The sequence below is a fragment of the Cervus elaphus genome, chromosome 9, assembly GCF_910594005.1.
Source record: "Cervus elaphus chromosome 9, mCerEla1.1, whole genome shotgun sequence".
In the NCBI taxonomy this organism is placed as follows: Eukaryota; Metazoa; Chordata; class Mammalia; order Artiodactyla; family Cervidae; genus Cervus; species Cervus elaphus.
Genome location: NC_057823.1, coordinates 5,983,644 through 6,002,113, shown reverse-complemented (window position 1 = coordinate 6,002,113; position 18,470 = coordinate 5,983,644). Strand labels below are relative to the sequence as shown.

Here is an 18,470-nt window from a genome sequence, read left to right as displayed (position 1 = left end):
TAGCCCACCAGCCTCCTCTGTCCATGGAATTCCCCAAGAAAGAATACTGGAGTGGGCTCCATTCTCCTCTCGAGGGGATCTTCCAACCCAGGGATCAAACCCAGGTCTCCCGCATTGCAGGCAGATTCTTTACCAGCTAAGCCACAAGGGAAGCCCAAGGATACTGGAGTGGGTAGCCTATCCCTTCTCCAGGGGGTCCTCCCAACCCAAGGATCAAACCCAGGTCTTCCGCATTGCAGGCGGGTTCTTTACCAGCTGAGCCACCAGAGATCAGCAAAGGATCAGCCAGCAAAGCCCTTGTGCTGGGGAGGACATGGCAACTCTGGGAGCCGAGGTGGGAAGGCAGCCTGGCTGTGCCCAGGACTGTGTGTCTGTGGCCCTTGGATCCCATAATTATTTTGGTCATGTAGCAAGTTGTCCCTGCTTAGAGCCAGGGCTCGAGGGGATCCAGGTCATCATGCCTTTCGGGTTAGCAACATATACCTATTCACAGGAGAAGAACTGAGGCCAGGAGGTCCCCAAGTCAAATTCTAAGAGAGGTTGCATAAAGGGCAGCTGGCCAGCACTGCCTCCAGCCCAGCTGGGTGGACAACAGACCTCCGTCTGGAGGGCCTGAGAAGCAGGCGCACACAGCCCGTCACACACACTGTCTTCAGCTTCCATCCACCCCAGCGTGGGCTCCTCCGAGGCAGCAGGCGGGCAAGGAGGACCTGATTCATCACAAAGGCCAGGAAACACCCATGTCCGAGGATCCCTGGACTCTACACTATGCTCAGCTGCCCCATCCTACAGAGCAGGGCCTCTGACTCCCAGGGCAAGAGGACCCGTGAGCACACTCCAGAACCTGTCCATCTGTGGGGTCAAGTCTGGGGTCCCTGTCCCCCACTGCAAGAGCCAAGTGGGCTTGGCCTCTGGCCAGCACTATCCCTTCTGGGAAATCCCTTCCTCTGAGCCAGGGCAGGGAGGAACAGTGGGAGGGGCACAGCTCTGAGGTCCGAGGATCGGGCCCCAATTCTGCCCTCTGCACTTGGCCTGCCTCTCCTCCCCCAGCCTCCCCACCCCAGCCTGCGTCACACCCATCCACCATCCTCCCGGTGGCTCAGGCCTCTCAAAAGCCAGGAGCTGCCCTCGATCCTTGCTCACACCCACGTCCTGTGAGCCCTGCCTCCAAAAGCATCCTGTGATCATCCACCAGGCCATCTCGTGCTGGCCATCAGGACCCCCGGGGCCCCCTGTGTACAGCCCTCCCTGCAGCCACTCTCCCCAGTGACAGTCCTCAAAGGCTTCCCACTGCCAGGAGAATAAGACCTCACCTCCTCCACGGCTCAACCCCATGAGCCCTCCCCACCTCCCTGGGCCCTGCCCTTGCTCTCTCTCCATCACTCCCTCCCTCCAGGCACGTGGCCCTTTTTCTGCCCCTCAGCCACACGGGGCTGACTCCCATTTCAGGGACTGGAGCAGTCTCCTGGGCCGGGCCCTCCCACCAGCCAAGTGCATCTTGTCTCTGACCCAGAGAGCCTCCCCCAGCTCAGTTCACGCTTTCCGGGGTTTCACTGTGCTCACAGCTTTACCCCTCTCTGCAGCAGTGGGCAGGGTGCCTGTTCTTAGCCTTGGCACTCCATCCAGCAGTCCCACTGTTGTTTCTGGTCTTCCCCCAGTGACTGGGAGCATCACTAGAAGCCTGGCCCCTTCCAGCCCAAATCAGGCCCAGCTCCCAGGACACCTCCTTCATTAGGACCTGGCCCCGGACTCCCCCAAGTCCTGTGCCCTCCTGCAAGCTCTCACCTGAGCCCTGACTTCATCCCAAGGGTGCAGCTTTGTCCTGCCTGCACATCCCTGGAAAGGGGCACCAGCTGGACTCTGCCGCCAGGTTCTCCCATGCGCTCCACTCATCCTCTCTGAGGCCTTCCTTGCTCCAGGTCAAGGGGAAGCCCACACCCCAGGACTGAGCCCAGGCCAGTGGAGCCAGGTCAAGAGCTCTGGGAGAAACATCCCGACTCGAGAATCCAGCCCAAATTCCAAATATGTGTGCGCGGGAGTATGTGTGCACAGCAGAGAGGGCCAGACGGAGGGGGAGATGCCTCAAGGGGGAGGGAGAGGCAGCCAGACACCGACACTTCCGTCCAACTGCACGACCTTTTCCCAGCTCGGAGTTCCTTCAGCGCCAAGCGCACAGCACTGTGTGGTATTAATTTGAAAGAGAAATGGGTCAAGGAAAGTTGGAAATTTTTTATAGAAAACACTTCAGGCTTGGAGCTGGCTGAAGTGTTTGTCAACCTGCAGAGAATTCTGAGAGGAAACAGGCCTTGGTCAGAGCCCTCCAGCTGGTACAGACTTGCAGAGTTTGGACCTCGGGCCCAACGAGCTTCTGGGCTACGCCCGCCCTCACTGCTTCTGGGGAAGGGCTCCTCTCCCCTCTGGACAACCCTGGAGCTGTCTTTGCAGCCCGATCCCCTGATGCTGGCACCAGCACCTCTCCTCTGTCCTCGGACCCCTCTGCTTTGCCAAGAGGCCTCTGTCCGGGGGTCCATCATGGGACACCTGTCCCTCTGTCCCCCATTATGTATACACAGCAGGCAGAAAGCCCAGCTCTCTTGCACAGCTGCCCCATGGGGTGTGGAGGGACTGTGTCAGGATGTTCAAGGCCCAGCTGCTCCCATCCCTGGCAGGCCAGCTGACATGTCTGAAGCACAAAGCGTCACAGACATGTAAAGTGGCCACTGGAGACATCATATCTCTCCCAGAAACATCCCGGTCTGCTTCACTAGAGGCCAGCAAAGAGCAGGTCTGCAGAGCCCACGGCTGATGTGACAGCCAGACACACCACTTTTGCTAATTTAACTCCAGATGCACCCAGAGCAGAGCACAACTTTGCTTCTGAGATGGTGTGTTACCTGGAAGCCAGGCATAGTCACCATGTGCCAACAGAAAGCTCTTTAGGGGACATTACTACACAATCCCAGGGGGAAAAAAAGAAAAGAGTATCAATGAATTGGTGGAAAAGAATTCCTCAAAGATAAGGCATCAAGGGCAGAGAGGACCTCAGGGCCCGAGACAGCCCGTGATCTTAAGCATATGTAACAGCAAGCACAGAGTGGGTGACATACAAAGGGTGAGATGAGGATTAGCAGGCCCTGCGACATTATATCCATTTTAGAGATGCGAAAACTGAGACATGATGGAGCTGGGAAAGCTGCCGAGGCAGGCACACTCAACCCCTAACCAAACTGCCCCCGGCCTCCGTGCTGGGAGCAGCTACTGATGCACAGAGGTGGCTCCTCTAAGAACGGTCCCCTGCACCGCAGGCAGGCCAAGGCCAAGAGCACTATCCCTGGGTCACATCCGTCATCTGCTCACAGCGCTCCAGCCAAGATCCAGGTCCTTCCTGGGCCACGCTCACCCGGCCAGCACCACCCCTGAACCAGATCGCACACGAATGTGGGAGGAGAGAGGAAGCGGGGAGGTAGACCTGAGACGCAGGAGAGGAGCTGACACGTGTGGGCTGTCTGCACCCCCGCAGGCCAAGTGCCGTCACAGACTGCATCTGTGGAGTCTGGGAGGAGGGGGCACGCCGGGCAAGACTCCACTGCAGGAGGAGGTCTGGCCTCAGGCCTCACCTCTGCCCTCACAGCCCGCGGGGCAGAGCCCCCCCCCCCGCTACAGAGCCCAGTCAGCAAGACCCCAGCTCAGCCGCCAGCTCTGCAGCAGTCTCCTCAGTCTGACCCCAGATCACAGCAGGCCTCAGCTGACCCAGCACGGCCCCCGCCCACCTCCCCGGCGTGCGGCCACGTCAGCACACTGGCATCTCCAGCGGCCGTCCAGGGGGCTGACCGCAGAGCAGCGGGAGCACCGTGGCCTCTGCCAAGGATACACTCAGCCCTGAAACACGCCTCCCGGAGTCGGGCCAACTGCTTCAGGTTTCACAATCAGGACTTCTCTTGGGGTTCCCTCTGGCCCCCAAGCCATAGGCACAGCCCAGGGTAGAATGGAGAGGAAAAACCAAGAGGGCCCTGGGCATAAAGCACTAAGGTGTCCAGACTTTCAGCTGCAATGCAGCGAGCCAGCAACAGCCAGCTGGGCAGGGCACGGGCCAAGTCCCGGAGCAGAGCCCTTGAGTCACCAGCCTGAAAGCACTGGTCTAGGCCCCAAGCTCCCACCAATGGCACAGAGAGGGGCCCCAGCCCCTCTGGACTCTGGCCAGGTCTGGGGCTCAGGGTACAAAGCCTGCCCAGGGCCTCTCTTGACCTCTCTTCCATTTCTGCCAGGACCTCAGCTTTCAACACTCTGATATAATGTAGGCTGAATCATGACCCCCAGGATGTTCCATCCTAACCCCCAGAACCTGTGAGGATAGCCTCATATGGCTAAGGAGACTTAGCAGACGTGATTTAGCTAAAGATCTTAATATGAGAAAATTCTCCTGGAGTAGCCCAGTGAGCCCAATGTAATCACAAGTGTCTTTATAAGAGGGAGAAACTTACTATAGACAAAAGAGAAGGCACTGTGATCGCAGAGCAGAGGCTAGAGTGATGCAGCCACAAGCCAAGGAATGCTGGCAGCCGCCAGAAGCTGGGAGAGGCAAGGAACGGATTCCTCTCTCGAGGCCCAGGGGGAACCAGCCCTGCTGACACCTTAATGTTAGGTCCTTAAGATTCATTTTGGACTCCTGACTTCCAGAAGAGAATCAGCCACTGACTTTGTGGTAACTTGTTACGGTGGCAATAGGACATAAACCACTATAGAGCAGAAAGCTTCCCCAGACGGGCTTCCGGCAAGTTAGTGCCCCTTCCACATCCCCTACCCACTACCCCATTACTCACCCCCTCTTCCAGGCCTCATTCCTGACTGAGCCCTCTCCCTTATGACTCACACCCATTGCAGCACCAAGGTAGGCCTGACCATCCACCTGACACCAAGTGGAGCCTTGCCCGCTTCCCACCAGTGTCCTGTCCTGATGGGGCTGCACTCTCTCCCTGCATCACGGCTCTAGGCTTCCTGCCTCCAGCCTGGACCAGAGCAGGCTGGTCACAGCACAGGACTGTCAGTCCCCTTCCCTGCTGGGGCAGCCTGCAGGACATCACGCAGCCCCGTGAGCTCTCAGCATCAGCTCCAGCCCTCTGGTTCCTGGCCCTGAGCGCCCATCATGAGCTGCGCTCTTGGTTCTCTATGGCTCCGGGAAATGGGGCAGAGACGTGCAGCAGGTCAGGAGGGGAGGAAGGACTGCTGGAGACTGTGCCGGCGGGCCACGCTCGGCCATGTGGAGCAGCCACGCAGGGCTGGCACCCTGTCCACGTGCTCCTCGCAGGCTTTCCTTGGCAACAGCAGGGCACCCTGCCTCCTCTGCCCACCAGGGAGGATGCTGCAGCCTGACAGTAGCGGGCAGAGGCTTGGCACGAGCTGTTTCCGAGAGTGAGGCAGCCAAGGTCACAGGCACTGAGCTTGTGCCTTCCCTGCCTTCAGCCCAGGGCCAGGGGTAAGGCAGGGTGGGAGACTCTGCAGCCCACTGGCACCTCAGCCGGAGCTCACAGCCACTCCTTGTCCCAGGGCCATGCCCAGGGACTGCAGGAAGCCCATGGAGGAGGACACAGGACACGGCCACCTCCATGTCTCTGAAAACACAGGTGGTCAATAGGGGTCGTTGCTTTATTTGACCCATATGGTGCTTTTCAGAAATTTGAAGCAACAATTTAAAATCAGGAGAGTTCACATCAAAGTTCTGATGTCTGGATGCTCTTAACAGCAAAAGGATTGGCTGCCCCAGACCCACAAACCCACCAGGTCTTGGTCAGGGGAGCTGAGGACAGGCTGCCCCCATGGACGAAGTCAGTCGTCTGTCCTGTGCCCACGGCGAGGCCAGGGCCGAAGGCCACGTGTCACTGCTGTACCCATTTTAGCAGAGACTTTCATGCTTGCATCAAAAGAAGGAAAATTAAAACCGGGCCAAGGGCGGGTGTAATCTGCATTCTTGCCCTCTGCCACTCTCCTCACTGGCACTGGCTGCCGGGCCCTGCAGGCCTCTGAGTTTGCAGCCCTTGTCTTGAGATAGCACGACTTGTTGCAAATGTGCCCGACAGAGTGAGACCACTTGCTCAGTGTGTGACCCAAGGACTTTCCCACTCAGTGGGGACTTTCCCAGGGTCCCAAGTTCAGCCCTCCTTGGTGCAACCAGCAAGGCCAGTATCTCAACACACTGGTCTTAGGGTCAGACCAGCCATAGCACGCCAGGCCCCACAGTCTGGATGAGACTGCACAAGGGTCCAGCAGATGCAGGAGAGGGACATGGAGCTTGCCTGGGCTGTGCCTGAACATCGTCCCCTGAGGAGTGAAGTGTGCCTGCAGTGTTACTCCTCCACAGATGTGTAGCCCCAGTCACCGCACAGTCAGCCTTGTAAGGGAGGCCCATTCACTTCCTATAGGACCAATGCTGAAGCTGAAGCTCCAATGCTCTGACCACTTGATGGGAAAAGCTGACTCATTGGAAAAGACCCTAATGCTGGGAAAGATTGAGGGCAGGAGGAGACGGGTGCAATAGAGGATGAGAGGGTTGCACGGCATCACTGACTCAATGGACATGAATTTGAGCAAACTCCAGGAGATAGTGAAGGATAGGGAAGCCTGAGTTGCAAGAGTCAGACATAACTTAGCAACTGAAGAACAACAACAACAAATAGACTGAATGGTGGTCCCCAAAGATACCAGGTCCTAATCACCAGGACCTGTATTATATAACCAAAAAGGGGCTTCATAGATATGATAAAATTATGGATCTCGACAGGTGGAGATCATCCTGGATTATCAAGGTGAATCCCAAGTGCAATCACATGCACCCTTAAAAGAGGGAGACTGACATCACTCAGGAGCAGAGGAGGCACTGTGACCATGAGAACAGAGGCTAGACTGACGCAGCCACAAGCCAGGGAATGCCGGCAGCCCCCAGAAGCTGGGAGAGGCAAGGAACAGACTACCTCTGAGCCTCGGGAAGAAACACAGTCCTACCGACACCTGGACTTCCGCTCAGCGATACTGATTCCAGAATTCTGCCCTCCCGGAAAAGGGGAAAGAATGAGAGAATTAACTGCTATTTTAAGCCACCCTGGTGATGGTAACAAGCAGCCTGAGATCTGGGGCATGACATGCCAGGATCAGGCATATGAGCTCTGAGCAGGGCTTCCAGGCTGGGCTGGGGCTCCCCATTCCCCATACCCACTGACCCTGGCTGCTCCTCAGCAACCTTACACAGGGTTCACAGATGGCAGCTAGGGCAGTGCTCCGGCAGGGACCTGGAACTTGGGACTGAGGCTCTGTCCACGCTTGTGTGTAAATGCAAACACACACGCATGCACACCTGTGCAAACACCAGAGGAGCCAACATCACACAGCACACCTCCCAACACACTGCCCTGGGCACAAGTCTGGCCCTGAGGAGGACTGGGAAAGGGACTCGGGGTGCTGGAGAAAGGTCTAGCCCAGAGGAGTCCTAGAGACGCCCAAACCTCCCCTCCCCAAAAGGCCACAACGGCACCCTGGCCTTGGAGCTCTGCCTTTCTGGCCCAGACAGGCTCCCAGACCCAGCAGAGCCAAGCAGAGACGCTTCTACAATACCTGCGAGGCCAGTGAGGGGGAAAAGTCACCCTGGTCTCCTTCAGTCCCTTGCCCACCCTAGTGCCCTCCTCCAGGGTCTGAAGGTGTGGGTTAAGCTGCCCAGGGCAACCTCCAACCCTGGCCTGAGTCCTGGAAGACACCCCAAAGCCTTCATTCTCCATCCATCTCCATGGGCAGTCAGCAACCCAGTAGCGAACCTCAGATGATGGGGACTTGGTGACAAGGATGCTCCGAGGCTCTGAGAGCCCCTGAGACCACCCCAGGAAGCCTGTTGGCTGCTCAGGGAAGCCAGGGCAATGACAATGTGTCTTAGTGCTCTGAAAGAGCTGTGTATAACAGCCCCCAACAAACCCCTCACCCCAGCCATACCAATCCCCCATAGGCACCCTCACCCATAACCACACCACCCTCCACAGGCACCGCCCCCTCCAACTCTTACACTGGGAGATGCTAGTCTCCCAGACCAGGAGGCTCAGGACAGGTGTCTCCCCTTCCCCTTTCTCAGAGGACCCATTATATCCACTGTCCTTGATAAATGGCCAGGGTTATTTCAAACATGCTTACAGAAGTTGCCTCGTGGGGGCAGGAGGAAGCTTCCAGTTATTACCTCCTGTCTTCTTTGATCGGAGTCACGATCAGAATTCATGAGAAGAAAAGACCCCCTAGTTTACACACACACACACACTGAAAGCCTTTGCACAGAGGCCCTGGTGTTCTGGGCCCAGTAGGTCACGTCCTCTTGCAGGAAAGAGCACGGAGCAAACATGCTCAGACAAGGACATTGCTTTTACGTATCTACCAGCTGCCACTGTGGGCTCTGACAAGACTGGGGCTGACAGAGAGCGGGACTGTCTGGGGTCACTGCAGGCCCTCAGACCAGCCACAGCAAAACAGTGTGTCTGGGCCACCTCCAGCCAGTGAGTGGGCCTGAACCCTGGGCGCAGGGGAATGATCGGGCACATGCAGGGAGAAATGGGCTCTCTGCAGACGTCGTCCACACAGGGTCACGTGGACCCTGGGCAGGGACACCAAGGAAAGGGGGCTTGGGGCCAGACTCTGGCCTCTGGCTGAGATCTGCCACCTTCAGCCTACACACCCACAGCCCTGGGCTGAGGTCTGGAGCTCAGTCCGAAGAGCCCTCCACCCCCAGCCCGTTTCAGCGCAGCCGCAGCGCCAGACTCGCCAGGCCAGACAACTGGCCTGCCCTAGAATCTCCTAAGGTCAATGGTTTCTGGGCTTGTTCTGAGTTTGGAATCCCTTTCCTGTGTTCTGAGTTTAAGCTCTCACCAGCGATAGGCAGATGAGGTTAGGGAAAGGATTCCAGAGAAGATGTCAGAAGGCCAGCAGAAGCCTGGGAAAGAAGGCCAGGCCAGGAAGGAGGACAACATGTTCACGAGACAGGCAGCACATGGATTTAGGGATCGGCGGCCTGACCCGGGCACCTGGCAGCCTCACTGTGCAAGCTCCACCTCACCCGGCCTAAGTGGCCCCCCCAGGAAACCCCCTGAATCTTCCAGTAAAGGCCCGCCCAGAAGCACCAAAACCAAAGTGACCAGCCCTCAGCTCTCTGAAGCACAGGCATTTCTAATCACTCTGGACAGATGAGAAAGCAGAGGCCAGAGACCCAAACCTGCCCAAGGGCAGCCAGCCAGCAAGGAGCAACAGCAAGGCCCTGACCCCTGATCTGAGGCACAGCGCCTGCCCCATTTCCACTCCTGCCCTCACCCAGTGGGGTTACTCTCCATTCCCCCCTACGCAGAGAAGCCCAAGGGTAGGAGAGATAGGAGGGGCTGAAGCTGGGAAGGCCAGGAAGGCAGCGCCAGGGGGACCCCCTCCACTGTTGGCAGACGGCCTGCAATTCATCATCTGGGAAGAAGGGGCAGCCAGTATTGATCGACTCTACAGAGCACTGGGCTTTCTGATGGAACAATTCCTTTGCAAAAGTATCTGACACCATTGCTGGAAACTAGAACGGTGCCCTGCCAGGCTGCACCCAATTTATCTGTCAGCTGGGAACTCAGAGAGACCTAAATTAAATGAGCGGAGGCTGCCTGGGGGCAATGGGAGTATCTTGGCTAATCACAGCACAGCTGGGCCAGCCCGGCCCAGTGGGGCCTCTGGGGTTTCCTGTCAACATGCAGATGAGTTTAACTCAAGACCCAGGCCTCCGTGCCCTGCCTGCTGCCGTGGCCATGACCGAGTGCAGCCAGGGATCCAGAACTGGAAACTCGGGGCTGAGTCCACCCTGCCAGAGCCAGGCACAAAGCCTGGGCACCGCAAGGCCCGCCAGGACCACAGCCAGAACCCAACCTGGCCTCGCTGCAGCCAGGGACCTAAGATCCTGAGAACACGGGGAGCTTTGGGCCAAAGGTCGGAGGTCTGGCCTCCCGGAGGGCTCTGAGGGGCTGTCCCACCTGCCCAGCAGCTCCTTCCTCACTCCTGGGCCCAAGAGCATGGTTGGCTCTGAGTTGAAAAAGATAAAACCACACAAGTGTGTGCACAGGTCACCGAGGCTGTACCTTTGGGCTCTCTGTGGAGCACCGCCCTCCCCCGCTGGTCCCCGGCTGCCTCCCAGAGGGAGCAGTATCCAATTGGGGCCAAGGAAGCACTCAGGGCTTTGTCCGGGGGCCGAGGCACAGGCTCCGAGACCTGGGTACAGGACTCAGGCTTGGTCTGGGCCTTGCCTGCTCCCTGACACTAGGTAAGACCCTCAGGCACCTTCTACTGCCTGCTCAGGACTTCCCAGGTGGAGCTAGTGGTAAAGATCCCACCTGCCAATGCAAAAGACAAAAGAGATGCGGGTTCGGTCCCTGAGTCGGGAAGATCCCCTGGGAGGAAGGCATGGCAACCCACTCCAGTATTCTTGCCTAGAGAATCCCATGGACAGAGGAGCCTGGCGAGCTACAGTCCATAGGGTCACAAAGAGTCGAACACAACCGAAGCGACTTAGCACACACACACTCTCATGGAGGCCTCAGGTTTATGGCCTCATGTGGGCCTACAGGTTTATGGCCCACATACACCCAAAGCAGAGGCCCCCAACTCAGAATGTTAGCACCCCCGCTGTGCTATGTGGTCAGCAAGGCTGGCCTCAGTCCAGGCCTGGGACCAGACCTACAGAAACGACGCCTGGATCGCCCCAGGGGAACATTCAAGGTCTACCGTGCAACCTCCCGCCTGCAGCAGCCTTACCTGTGTCCAGGGCCTGTGGGCCCCCCAGAGGAGGGGGTCTGGAGGTGGTCGGTCGATGATACACCACGTGTACACGGCCCTGCTCGGCCTCCTTTGCCGCCAGACCTTTCTCCAGGGGCTCAATAAAGAATTCCTCCTCTTCCATACGGATCAGGCCAGCCTGCAGGGCAAAGAAAGACAAGATTGTTCAAATTCCCAGATCACAGCAGACCGAGGAGGGGAAGCAGTGAGGAGGGCCCCAGAAAGCAGAACTTCTAACCTGGCTGCGAAGGGCCCAGTCAACCCCAGCTAGGTGTGAGGCTGGAACCCCAGGCCAGGAAGGGCATGCACAGAGGCCCCATCACGCCAGAGCCTCCACTTACAGCCGTGAAGGCCAGAGCCATTTGGGGGCGGTAAACCCTGTCTGAGGAAGGGATTCTTGCCCGGGTCATCCCCACGCTCAACCCCGGGAGCTCAAAGTCCAAGACAAAGGCCAAAACTCTCAGCCAGGGACTGAATCTGCCACAGATATGTTCAGTTGGACACAAATAGTATTTTCAAAGTTTTGAAACCAACCCTCAAAATGGTAAGATTTCATGTTTCAAATGTGGAATTCCATCTTCCCTTGGAAGATGCAGGCTCTGACAACAGTGCATCATGTCCAGCAGTGGACACATGGATGGAGCACACACTTCAGCTGCTGGCCACAGGCCCCACTCTATACCCGTTTATCCATGACGGTCAGCAGCCCAGACCCTACAGCAACTGAACCGCTGCCTCCACCAAAACCGGTTATGGCTCTTCCATGCTGTAAAGCCCTCAAAGCACCCCGGTCCCCATCAGGATTCAAGCTGCTCTATACTCTGGCATCCAAGGCTCTCAGCCTGCCGCTGTCCTCTTTGCCCCCAGCTCACACACCTCACACCAGTCCCTAAAATAGTCCTGTCCTTCCAATACAGTGCATACCACCTGGTCTGCAAGCTCCTGAATCCACGGAGCCCTCAGCTGGGGAGGACCTGCTGCCTCCCCCACCCTTGGCCATCTGATAAACTCTAATTCTCCAAGGCGTGGCTCAGACCCCTCAAATGCCATCCCCCAACTGCAGGGACATGGCCCTGCCCTCCCCTCGAGGCCATCCCACCATCGCTGCCCCATTCAGCTCCCATACTTCTGATTCCATAAACCAATTGTCACAGTAGGAATCTCCACTGTGTCAAGCTGCAGATGTATTTTCTTTAGATCATATACCTATAAACTATCATAGTTTAGTGCCGGGAGCCGTTATGAGAGGCCCCGCCCGTGACGAGGTCATGAAGAAAATACCGGGCAGGCAAGGCCGTCCGGGACCCCATCCATGATGAGGTCACGAGGAAAAAACCTGACAGGCAAGGCCGTCTAGGAAAAGGGACCCTCCAGGTTGGCCTCGGCCTCTACCCCACCCTGTATCCTCCCCCCTTTTCTGCTGTTGTTCTTGTTTACCCTGCTGCAGATTCTTGTGTTGCCTGCCAAGAGCTCTCCTGCTCCTCTTTCACTGAATAAAGACCAACTTAAAACCCTAATTAATAAATCTCCTGGATGCTGGTACCCTATGAAGGGGCCAGGGATGAAGGAAATGCTTCAATTTAAACCCTTTTGCTGGCATTCTGACTTGTGTGATAAATATGTGCTCTCATTGCAAAAAATGCTCTTGATTGTTCTAAACATCCTAAGCACAGTACGCTAACAAGAGAAACTATTAAGCATAGGCCCCTTCACGGGGTGAGAAAAGCTCCACAAATATGATAGCCACAAATGTGCCTAATAGAAAATACTTTAGATAGAGATTAGCTGGTGACTTCTTGCAGGTAGTTAACTTTTAGACTAAGAGCCTGTTTTGTGCCATATCTGCTGTTTCTGCAGTCCTTTGCATTTCCGTTCTGTAAAAATGTAATCCTATCTAGTTCCCATAGAGATGACACTTATTACAAAGAAAATAAATTAATTATAAGAAAAACAGGGTCGGTTACTGAAGTTGCTTAAGTCACACCAGGTGCAAGCCATAAAATGTTAGCAGGCCTGAAGGCCAAATGATAAGAAAGACTCTTGTGAATGAAAAAGTATGTGGGTGACATCCAGTTTCTGTTGAAGGTCAAGTTGCTGTAATGTTTTGAGATGACCTGTGTGTAAGCAATATGCACTTCCCCCAAAAAGATGTTGTTAAGGGTATAAAGGGGCTGTGCAAAAATAAACTTCAGACTTAGACCCGAGCTTTGTCTCACTCTCTCTCATTCGCCGACGCCGTTCATCCTGAGGATTCCCCTGGATCCTGCTGGGGCTGGACCCCAGCAGTTTAGAATTTTTAAACCACTTTTTTGAGGTACAGCTGACATGTAAAAAGATGGTACATAGTTAATATATACTCAATAAGTTTGGGAATGAGTATATACTCATGAGGGCTTTCCTGGTGACTCAGATGGTAAACAATCTGCCTGCAATGCAGGAGACCCAGGTTTGATCCCTGGGTGGGGAAGATCCCCTGGAAAAGGAAACGGCAACCCGCTCCAGTATTCCTGCCTGGAGAATTCCAGGGACAGAGGAGCCCAGCAGGTTACAGTCCATGGGGCTGCAAAGAGCCGCACATGACTGAGCAACTAACACTTTCATTTTGACTTTCATATACTCGTAAAACCATCACCGCCAAGAAGGTCATAAACACATCCACCACCTCTCATGGTATCCCTCTACATCTTTTATTGTTATCATTTTTGGGGGGATAAGAACACTATATGTAAAATCAACCACCTAAGCAAATTTTAAGTATATTAAAGACTATTTTTGATATAATGTTGTTAGTCATAGGCACTGTGCTGTATAAAAGATTTCCAGTACCTACTTACCTTGCATACTGAAATTCTGTACTCTTTGACAATCACCTCCCATTTCCCCCTCCCTCCAGCCCCTGACAACCACCATCCAACTCCCTACTTCTATGAGTTTGGCTGTTCTTGATTCTACACATAAGTGAGATGTTACAGTATTTGTCTTTCTGTGTCTAGCTTATTTCACTTAGCATAATATCCTCCAGTTTCAGCCATTCTGGGCAAGTGGTAGGATTGCCTTCTTTATAAAAGCTGAATAAAAATATTTCCATTTCAACAGCATCTGTAGAATACATTGTACACGAGTACCACATCTCTTTATCAACCTGTCATCCACAGACGGACCTTTGGATTGTTTCCATGTCCATTGTGAATAAAGCTGTAACGAACATGGGAGTGCAGATACCTCTTCAATATTCTGTTTTTGTTTTCTCTGGGTACATTCCCAGAAGAGGGATTGTTGGTTACATGGTAGTTTTATTTTAATTTTTTGAGGAACCTCCATATTGTTTTCCATGGTGACTAAGCCAATTTCATTTTTTTGCATTCAGTTTTCCCAACACCAAGACACTGTCTTTTCACATTGAACGTTCTTGGCTCCTTTGTCAAATATAAACTGACTGCATATGCATCCCAGGATTATTTCAGGGTTCTTGATTCTGATCCATTGGTCTATGTGTCTGTTTTTATGCCAGTACCATACTGTTTTTACTACTAGAGCTTTGTATATGTTTTGAAATCAGGAAGTGTGATGCCTCCAGCTTTGTTCTGTCTCAAGGTATTTGAGGTATTTTTGTGGTTCCATAAAAATTTTAGGATTTTTTTATATTGGAATTTTGAATTTTGATAAGGACTACATTGAATCTATAAATAGTTTTAGACACTATGGACATTTTATAAATATTAACTCTTCTGGTCCATGAACACAGTATACCTTTCCATTTATTTGTATTTTCTTCAATATCTTTAATTAGTATCTTATAGTATTCAGTCCATAGATCTTTCACTTCTTCAGGTAAATTTATCCCTAAGTATTTTACAGCATCAGATGCTATTGAAATGGAAATATTTTATTTCTTTATCAGTTCACTATTGGTGAATTTTGTATGCTGATTTTGTACCCTAAAACTTTACTGAATTTATTAATTAGTTCTAACAGTGTTTTGATGGGTTCTTTAGAATTTTCTATATACAAGATCATGTCATAAGGAAACAGATACAATTTTACTACTTCTTTCTAATCTGGATGCCTTTTATTTCTTTTTCTTGCTCTGGCTAGAACTTCCAGTATTATTTTCAACAGGAGTTGTGAGAATAGGCACCCTTGTCTTATTCATGATCTCAGAGAGAAAGCCTTCAACCTTTTACCATTGTGCATGATATTAGCTATGGGCTTGTCACATATGGTCTTTATTATGTTGAGGTATGCTCCTTCTACACTTAATTTGTTCAGAGTTTTTAATCATGAAAAAGGTTGAATTTTGTCAAATGCTTATTCTGCACATATTGAAATGATCATATTAATATAAATTTTATTTTTCATTCTATTAAGGTGGTATATTACATCTATTGATTTTCATATGTTGAATCAACCTTGCCTCCTAGGGATGAATCTCACTTGATCATGGTGTATAATCCTTTTAATGTGCTGTTGAATTTGGTTTGCTAATATTCTGTGAAGAATTTTTGCATCTATATTCATCAGGGTTATTGGCCTGTAGTTTTCTTTTCTTATAGTGTCCTCATCTGGCTTTGGTATCAGGAAAATGTTGGCCTCACAAAAATGAGTTTAGGAGTGCTCCCTCCTCTTTAAATTTTTGGGAGAGTTTGAGAGGGATTGTCATTAATTCTTCAATAAATGTTTGGTAGAATTTACCCGTGATGTCATGTAGTCCTGGGCTTTTATTTGTTTGGAGATTTTTGATTACTGACTCAATCTCCTTACTCATTATTGGTCTATTGAGATTTCTTATTTCTTCATGATTCAGTATTGGTAGGTTGTATAATTCTAGTAATTTATTCATTTCTTCTAGGTTGATCAATTTGTTGGTATATACTTATTCATAGTAGTCTCTTATGATCTTTTACATTTCTGTAATATCCAGTTGCAATGTCTCTTCTTTCACGTATTATGAGTCTTCTCTTTTTCTTGGTAAGTCTGTTAATTTTTTTTTTTAAAGCCAACTCTTAGTTTTGTTTACCTTCTTCATTGTTTTTCTATTCTCTGTTTCACTTATTTCTGTTTTGATCCTTGTTATCTCTTTCCTTCCACTAACTCTGGGCTTAGTTTATTTATCTTCTCCTAGTTCCTTCAGGTATAAAGTTAGGTAGTTTATTCGAGAGCTTTCTTTTTTATCATATGCTTTTATTGCTATAAACTTTCATATATATATTTAAATATATATAAAATTTATATACAAATTTCAGAACTGCTTATATTATAAAATTTCAGAACATATATAAAATTTCAGCTCCAACTAATAAAAACAATTGAAAAAAAAAATTTCAGAACTGCTTTTGTTATGCCACATAAGTTTTGGTATACTGTGTTTCCTTTTTTTGTTTCAAGATATTTTCTTTATTTCCCTTTGATTTTTCCTTGGACCCTTTGGTTGTTCAGCAGTGTGTTAATTTCTATGAATTGTGAATTTTTCAGTTTTCCTCTTGTTATTGATTTCTAGTTTCATACCACTGTAGTCAGAAAAGTTACTTGGTATGTCTTCAGTCTTTTACATTTGCTAAGACTTGTTTTTTGACTTAATATACGACCTCTTTTGGAAATTGTTGCATGCAGGCTTGAGAAAAATGTGTATCGTGCTAGTGTTGGGTGGAAAGTCCTATGTCTGCTAGGTCCGTTTGGCCTATATAAGACTACAGTATAGCTTAAATCCAATGTTTTCTGATCGATTTTCTGTCTGGATGATCTAAAACAAAGTCTACCACTGTTATTGTATTGTTGTCTATTTCTCCTTTCAGATCTATTACTATTTGACTGAAAATTTTAGGTGCTCTGATGTTGGGTGCATACACATTTACAATTGTTATATTCTTATGCTGACTTGCCACTTGACCATTGTATAATGACTTTCTTTGTTTCTTGTTACAGTTTTTGACTTAGTCTGTTTTGTCTAATAAGTACAGCTTACCCCTTTCCTCTTTTGGTTTCCCTTTGCATAGACTATCTTTTCCATTCCCTCACTTTGAGTTTGTGTGTATGCTTAAAGCTAACGTGAGTCTCTTCTTGGGAGCACAGAGCCATGTCTTGCTTTTGTTTGCTTGCTTTTTAATCTATCCAGTCATTCTGTCTTTTGATTTGAGAATTTAACCCACTTACATTAAAGTAATTGTTGATGAGTAAGGACTTATCAAAGCCATCTTGTTAATTAATTTCTGACTTTTTTATAGTTCCTTTCTTCCTCTCTTCCTGTCTTCTTTTGTGAATTGATAACTTTCTGTAGCGGCATACTTTGATTCTCTTCTCTTCAATTTATGAACATGTTCATGTTGTGTGTATAAAGGTTTTTGTTTTGTGGTTACTCTGAGGCTTATTTGAAACATATTATAGATACAAGTGTTTAAGTTAATAATTTAATTTCAATTACATGCAAAAACTCTGTGTTTTTATCCCTCACTTCCACATTTTATATTTTGACATTATAATTTACATATTTTTATATTGTGTATCCACTGACAAATTATTGTAGTTATAGCTATTTGTAATACTTTGATTCTTTAACCTGTATACTAGAATTAAGTAGCTAACATACCACCATATTACAGAATTAAAGTATTCTGAATTTGACCATATGTCTTCCTTTACCAGTGTGTCATATACTTCACGTATTCATATTACTAATTAGTGTCATTTTGTTTCAGCTTAAAGAACTCCTTTCAGCATTTCTCATAAGGCAGATCTACTAGTGATGAACTCTCTCATCATTTGTTTGGGAAGGTCTTTTTCTTGCCTTCATTTCTGAAAGACAACTTTGCCAAGTAAAGCATTCTTCATGGGTGGTTTTTTTCCTTTCAACACTTTGAACATATCATTACACTCTCCTGACCTGCAAAGTTTTTGCTTAGAAATCCACTGATGACCTCATTGGGATTCTCTTATATGAGAGAAATTTTTTCTCTTGCTCTTTTTAAAAGTATCTCTTTGCCTTTTTATAATATTATAATGTGTCTTGAAGAAAGTCATTTTGGGGTGACCTAGTAGCTTCATGTCTATGGGGTCACAGAGAGTTGGACATGACTGAAGCGACTTAGCAGCAGCAGCAGTAGCTTCATGAACTTAGATGTCCAAATCTCTTTCCAAGGTTTGAGAAGTTCTCAGCTATTGTTTATTAAAAGAATTTTAATAAACCCTCTGCCACTTTCTCCCCCTCTTCTCCTTCTTGGAGTTCAGTAATGCATAGATTATTTCTCTTAATGAGTCCCATAAGCTTCCTCATTCCTTCTCACTCTTTTTTCTTTTTGCTCTACTGATTAGACAATTTCAAATGATCTGTCTTCTAGTTCACTGATTCTGTTTTGTGTTCTCTACTGAATTCTTCCATTTAGTCATTGTATTCTTCAGCTCCAAAATTTTGTTTGGTTCTTTTTATGTTTTCTATTTCCTTGTTGAAAAGAATGAAACTTTTCATTTTGTTCTTGCACTGTTTTTCTGATTTCATTAAGTTTTTTGTCTTGAGTTATCTTGTAGCTTTCAGATTATCTTTAGGACAATAACTTTGAATTTTTTTATCACACAATTCATGTATCTCACTTCTTTTGGGTCAGCTACTGAAAATTCACTGCATTCCTTTGATGATGTGATGTTTACCCAATTCTTCAAAATCC

General features: G+C 49.8%; 1 protein-coding gene across 1 annotated transcript in view; it reads right to left on the bottom strand.

Moving 5' to 3' along the window:
- ADAMTS2 (ADAM metallopeptidase with thrombospondin type 1 motif 2) overlaps positions 1-18,470 on the bottom strand; it is a 254,991-nt gene that overhangs the window by 160,964 nt on the left and 75,557 nt on the right. Inside the window, exon 3 of the mRNA XM_043910722.1 lies at positions 10,795-10,954. Within this exon, the coding sequence (XP_043766657.1) occupies positions 10,795-10,954 (160 nt within the window). The remainder of the gene's footprint in view (positions 1-10,794; positions 10,955-18,470) is intronic.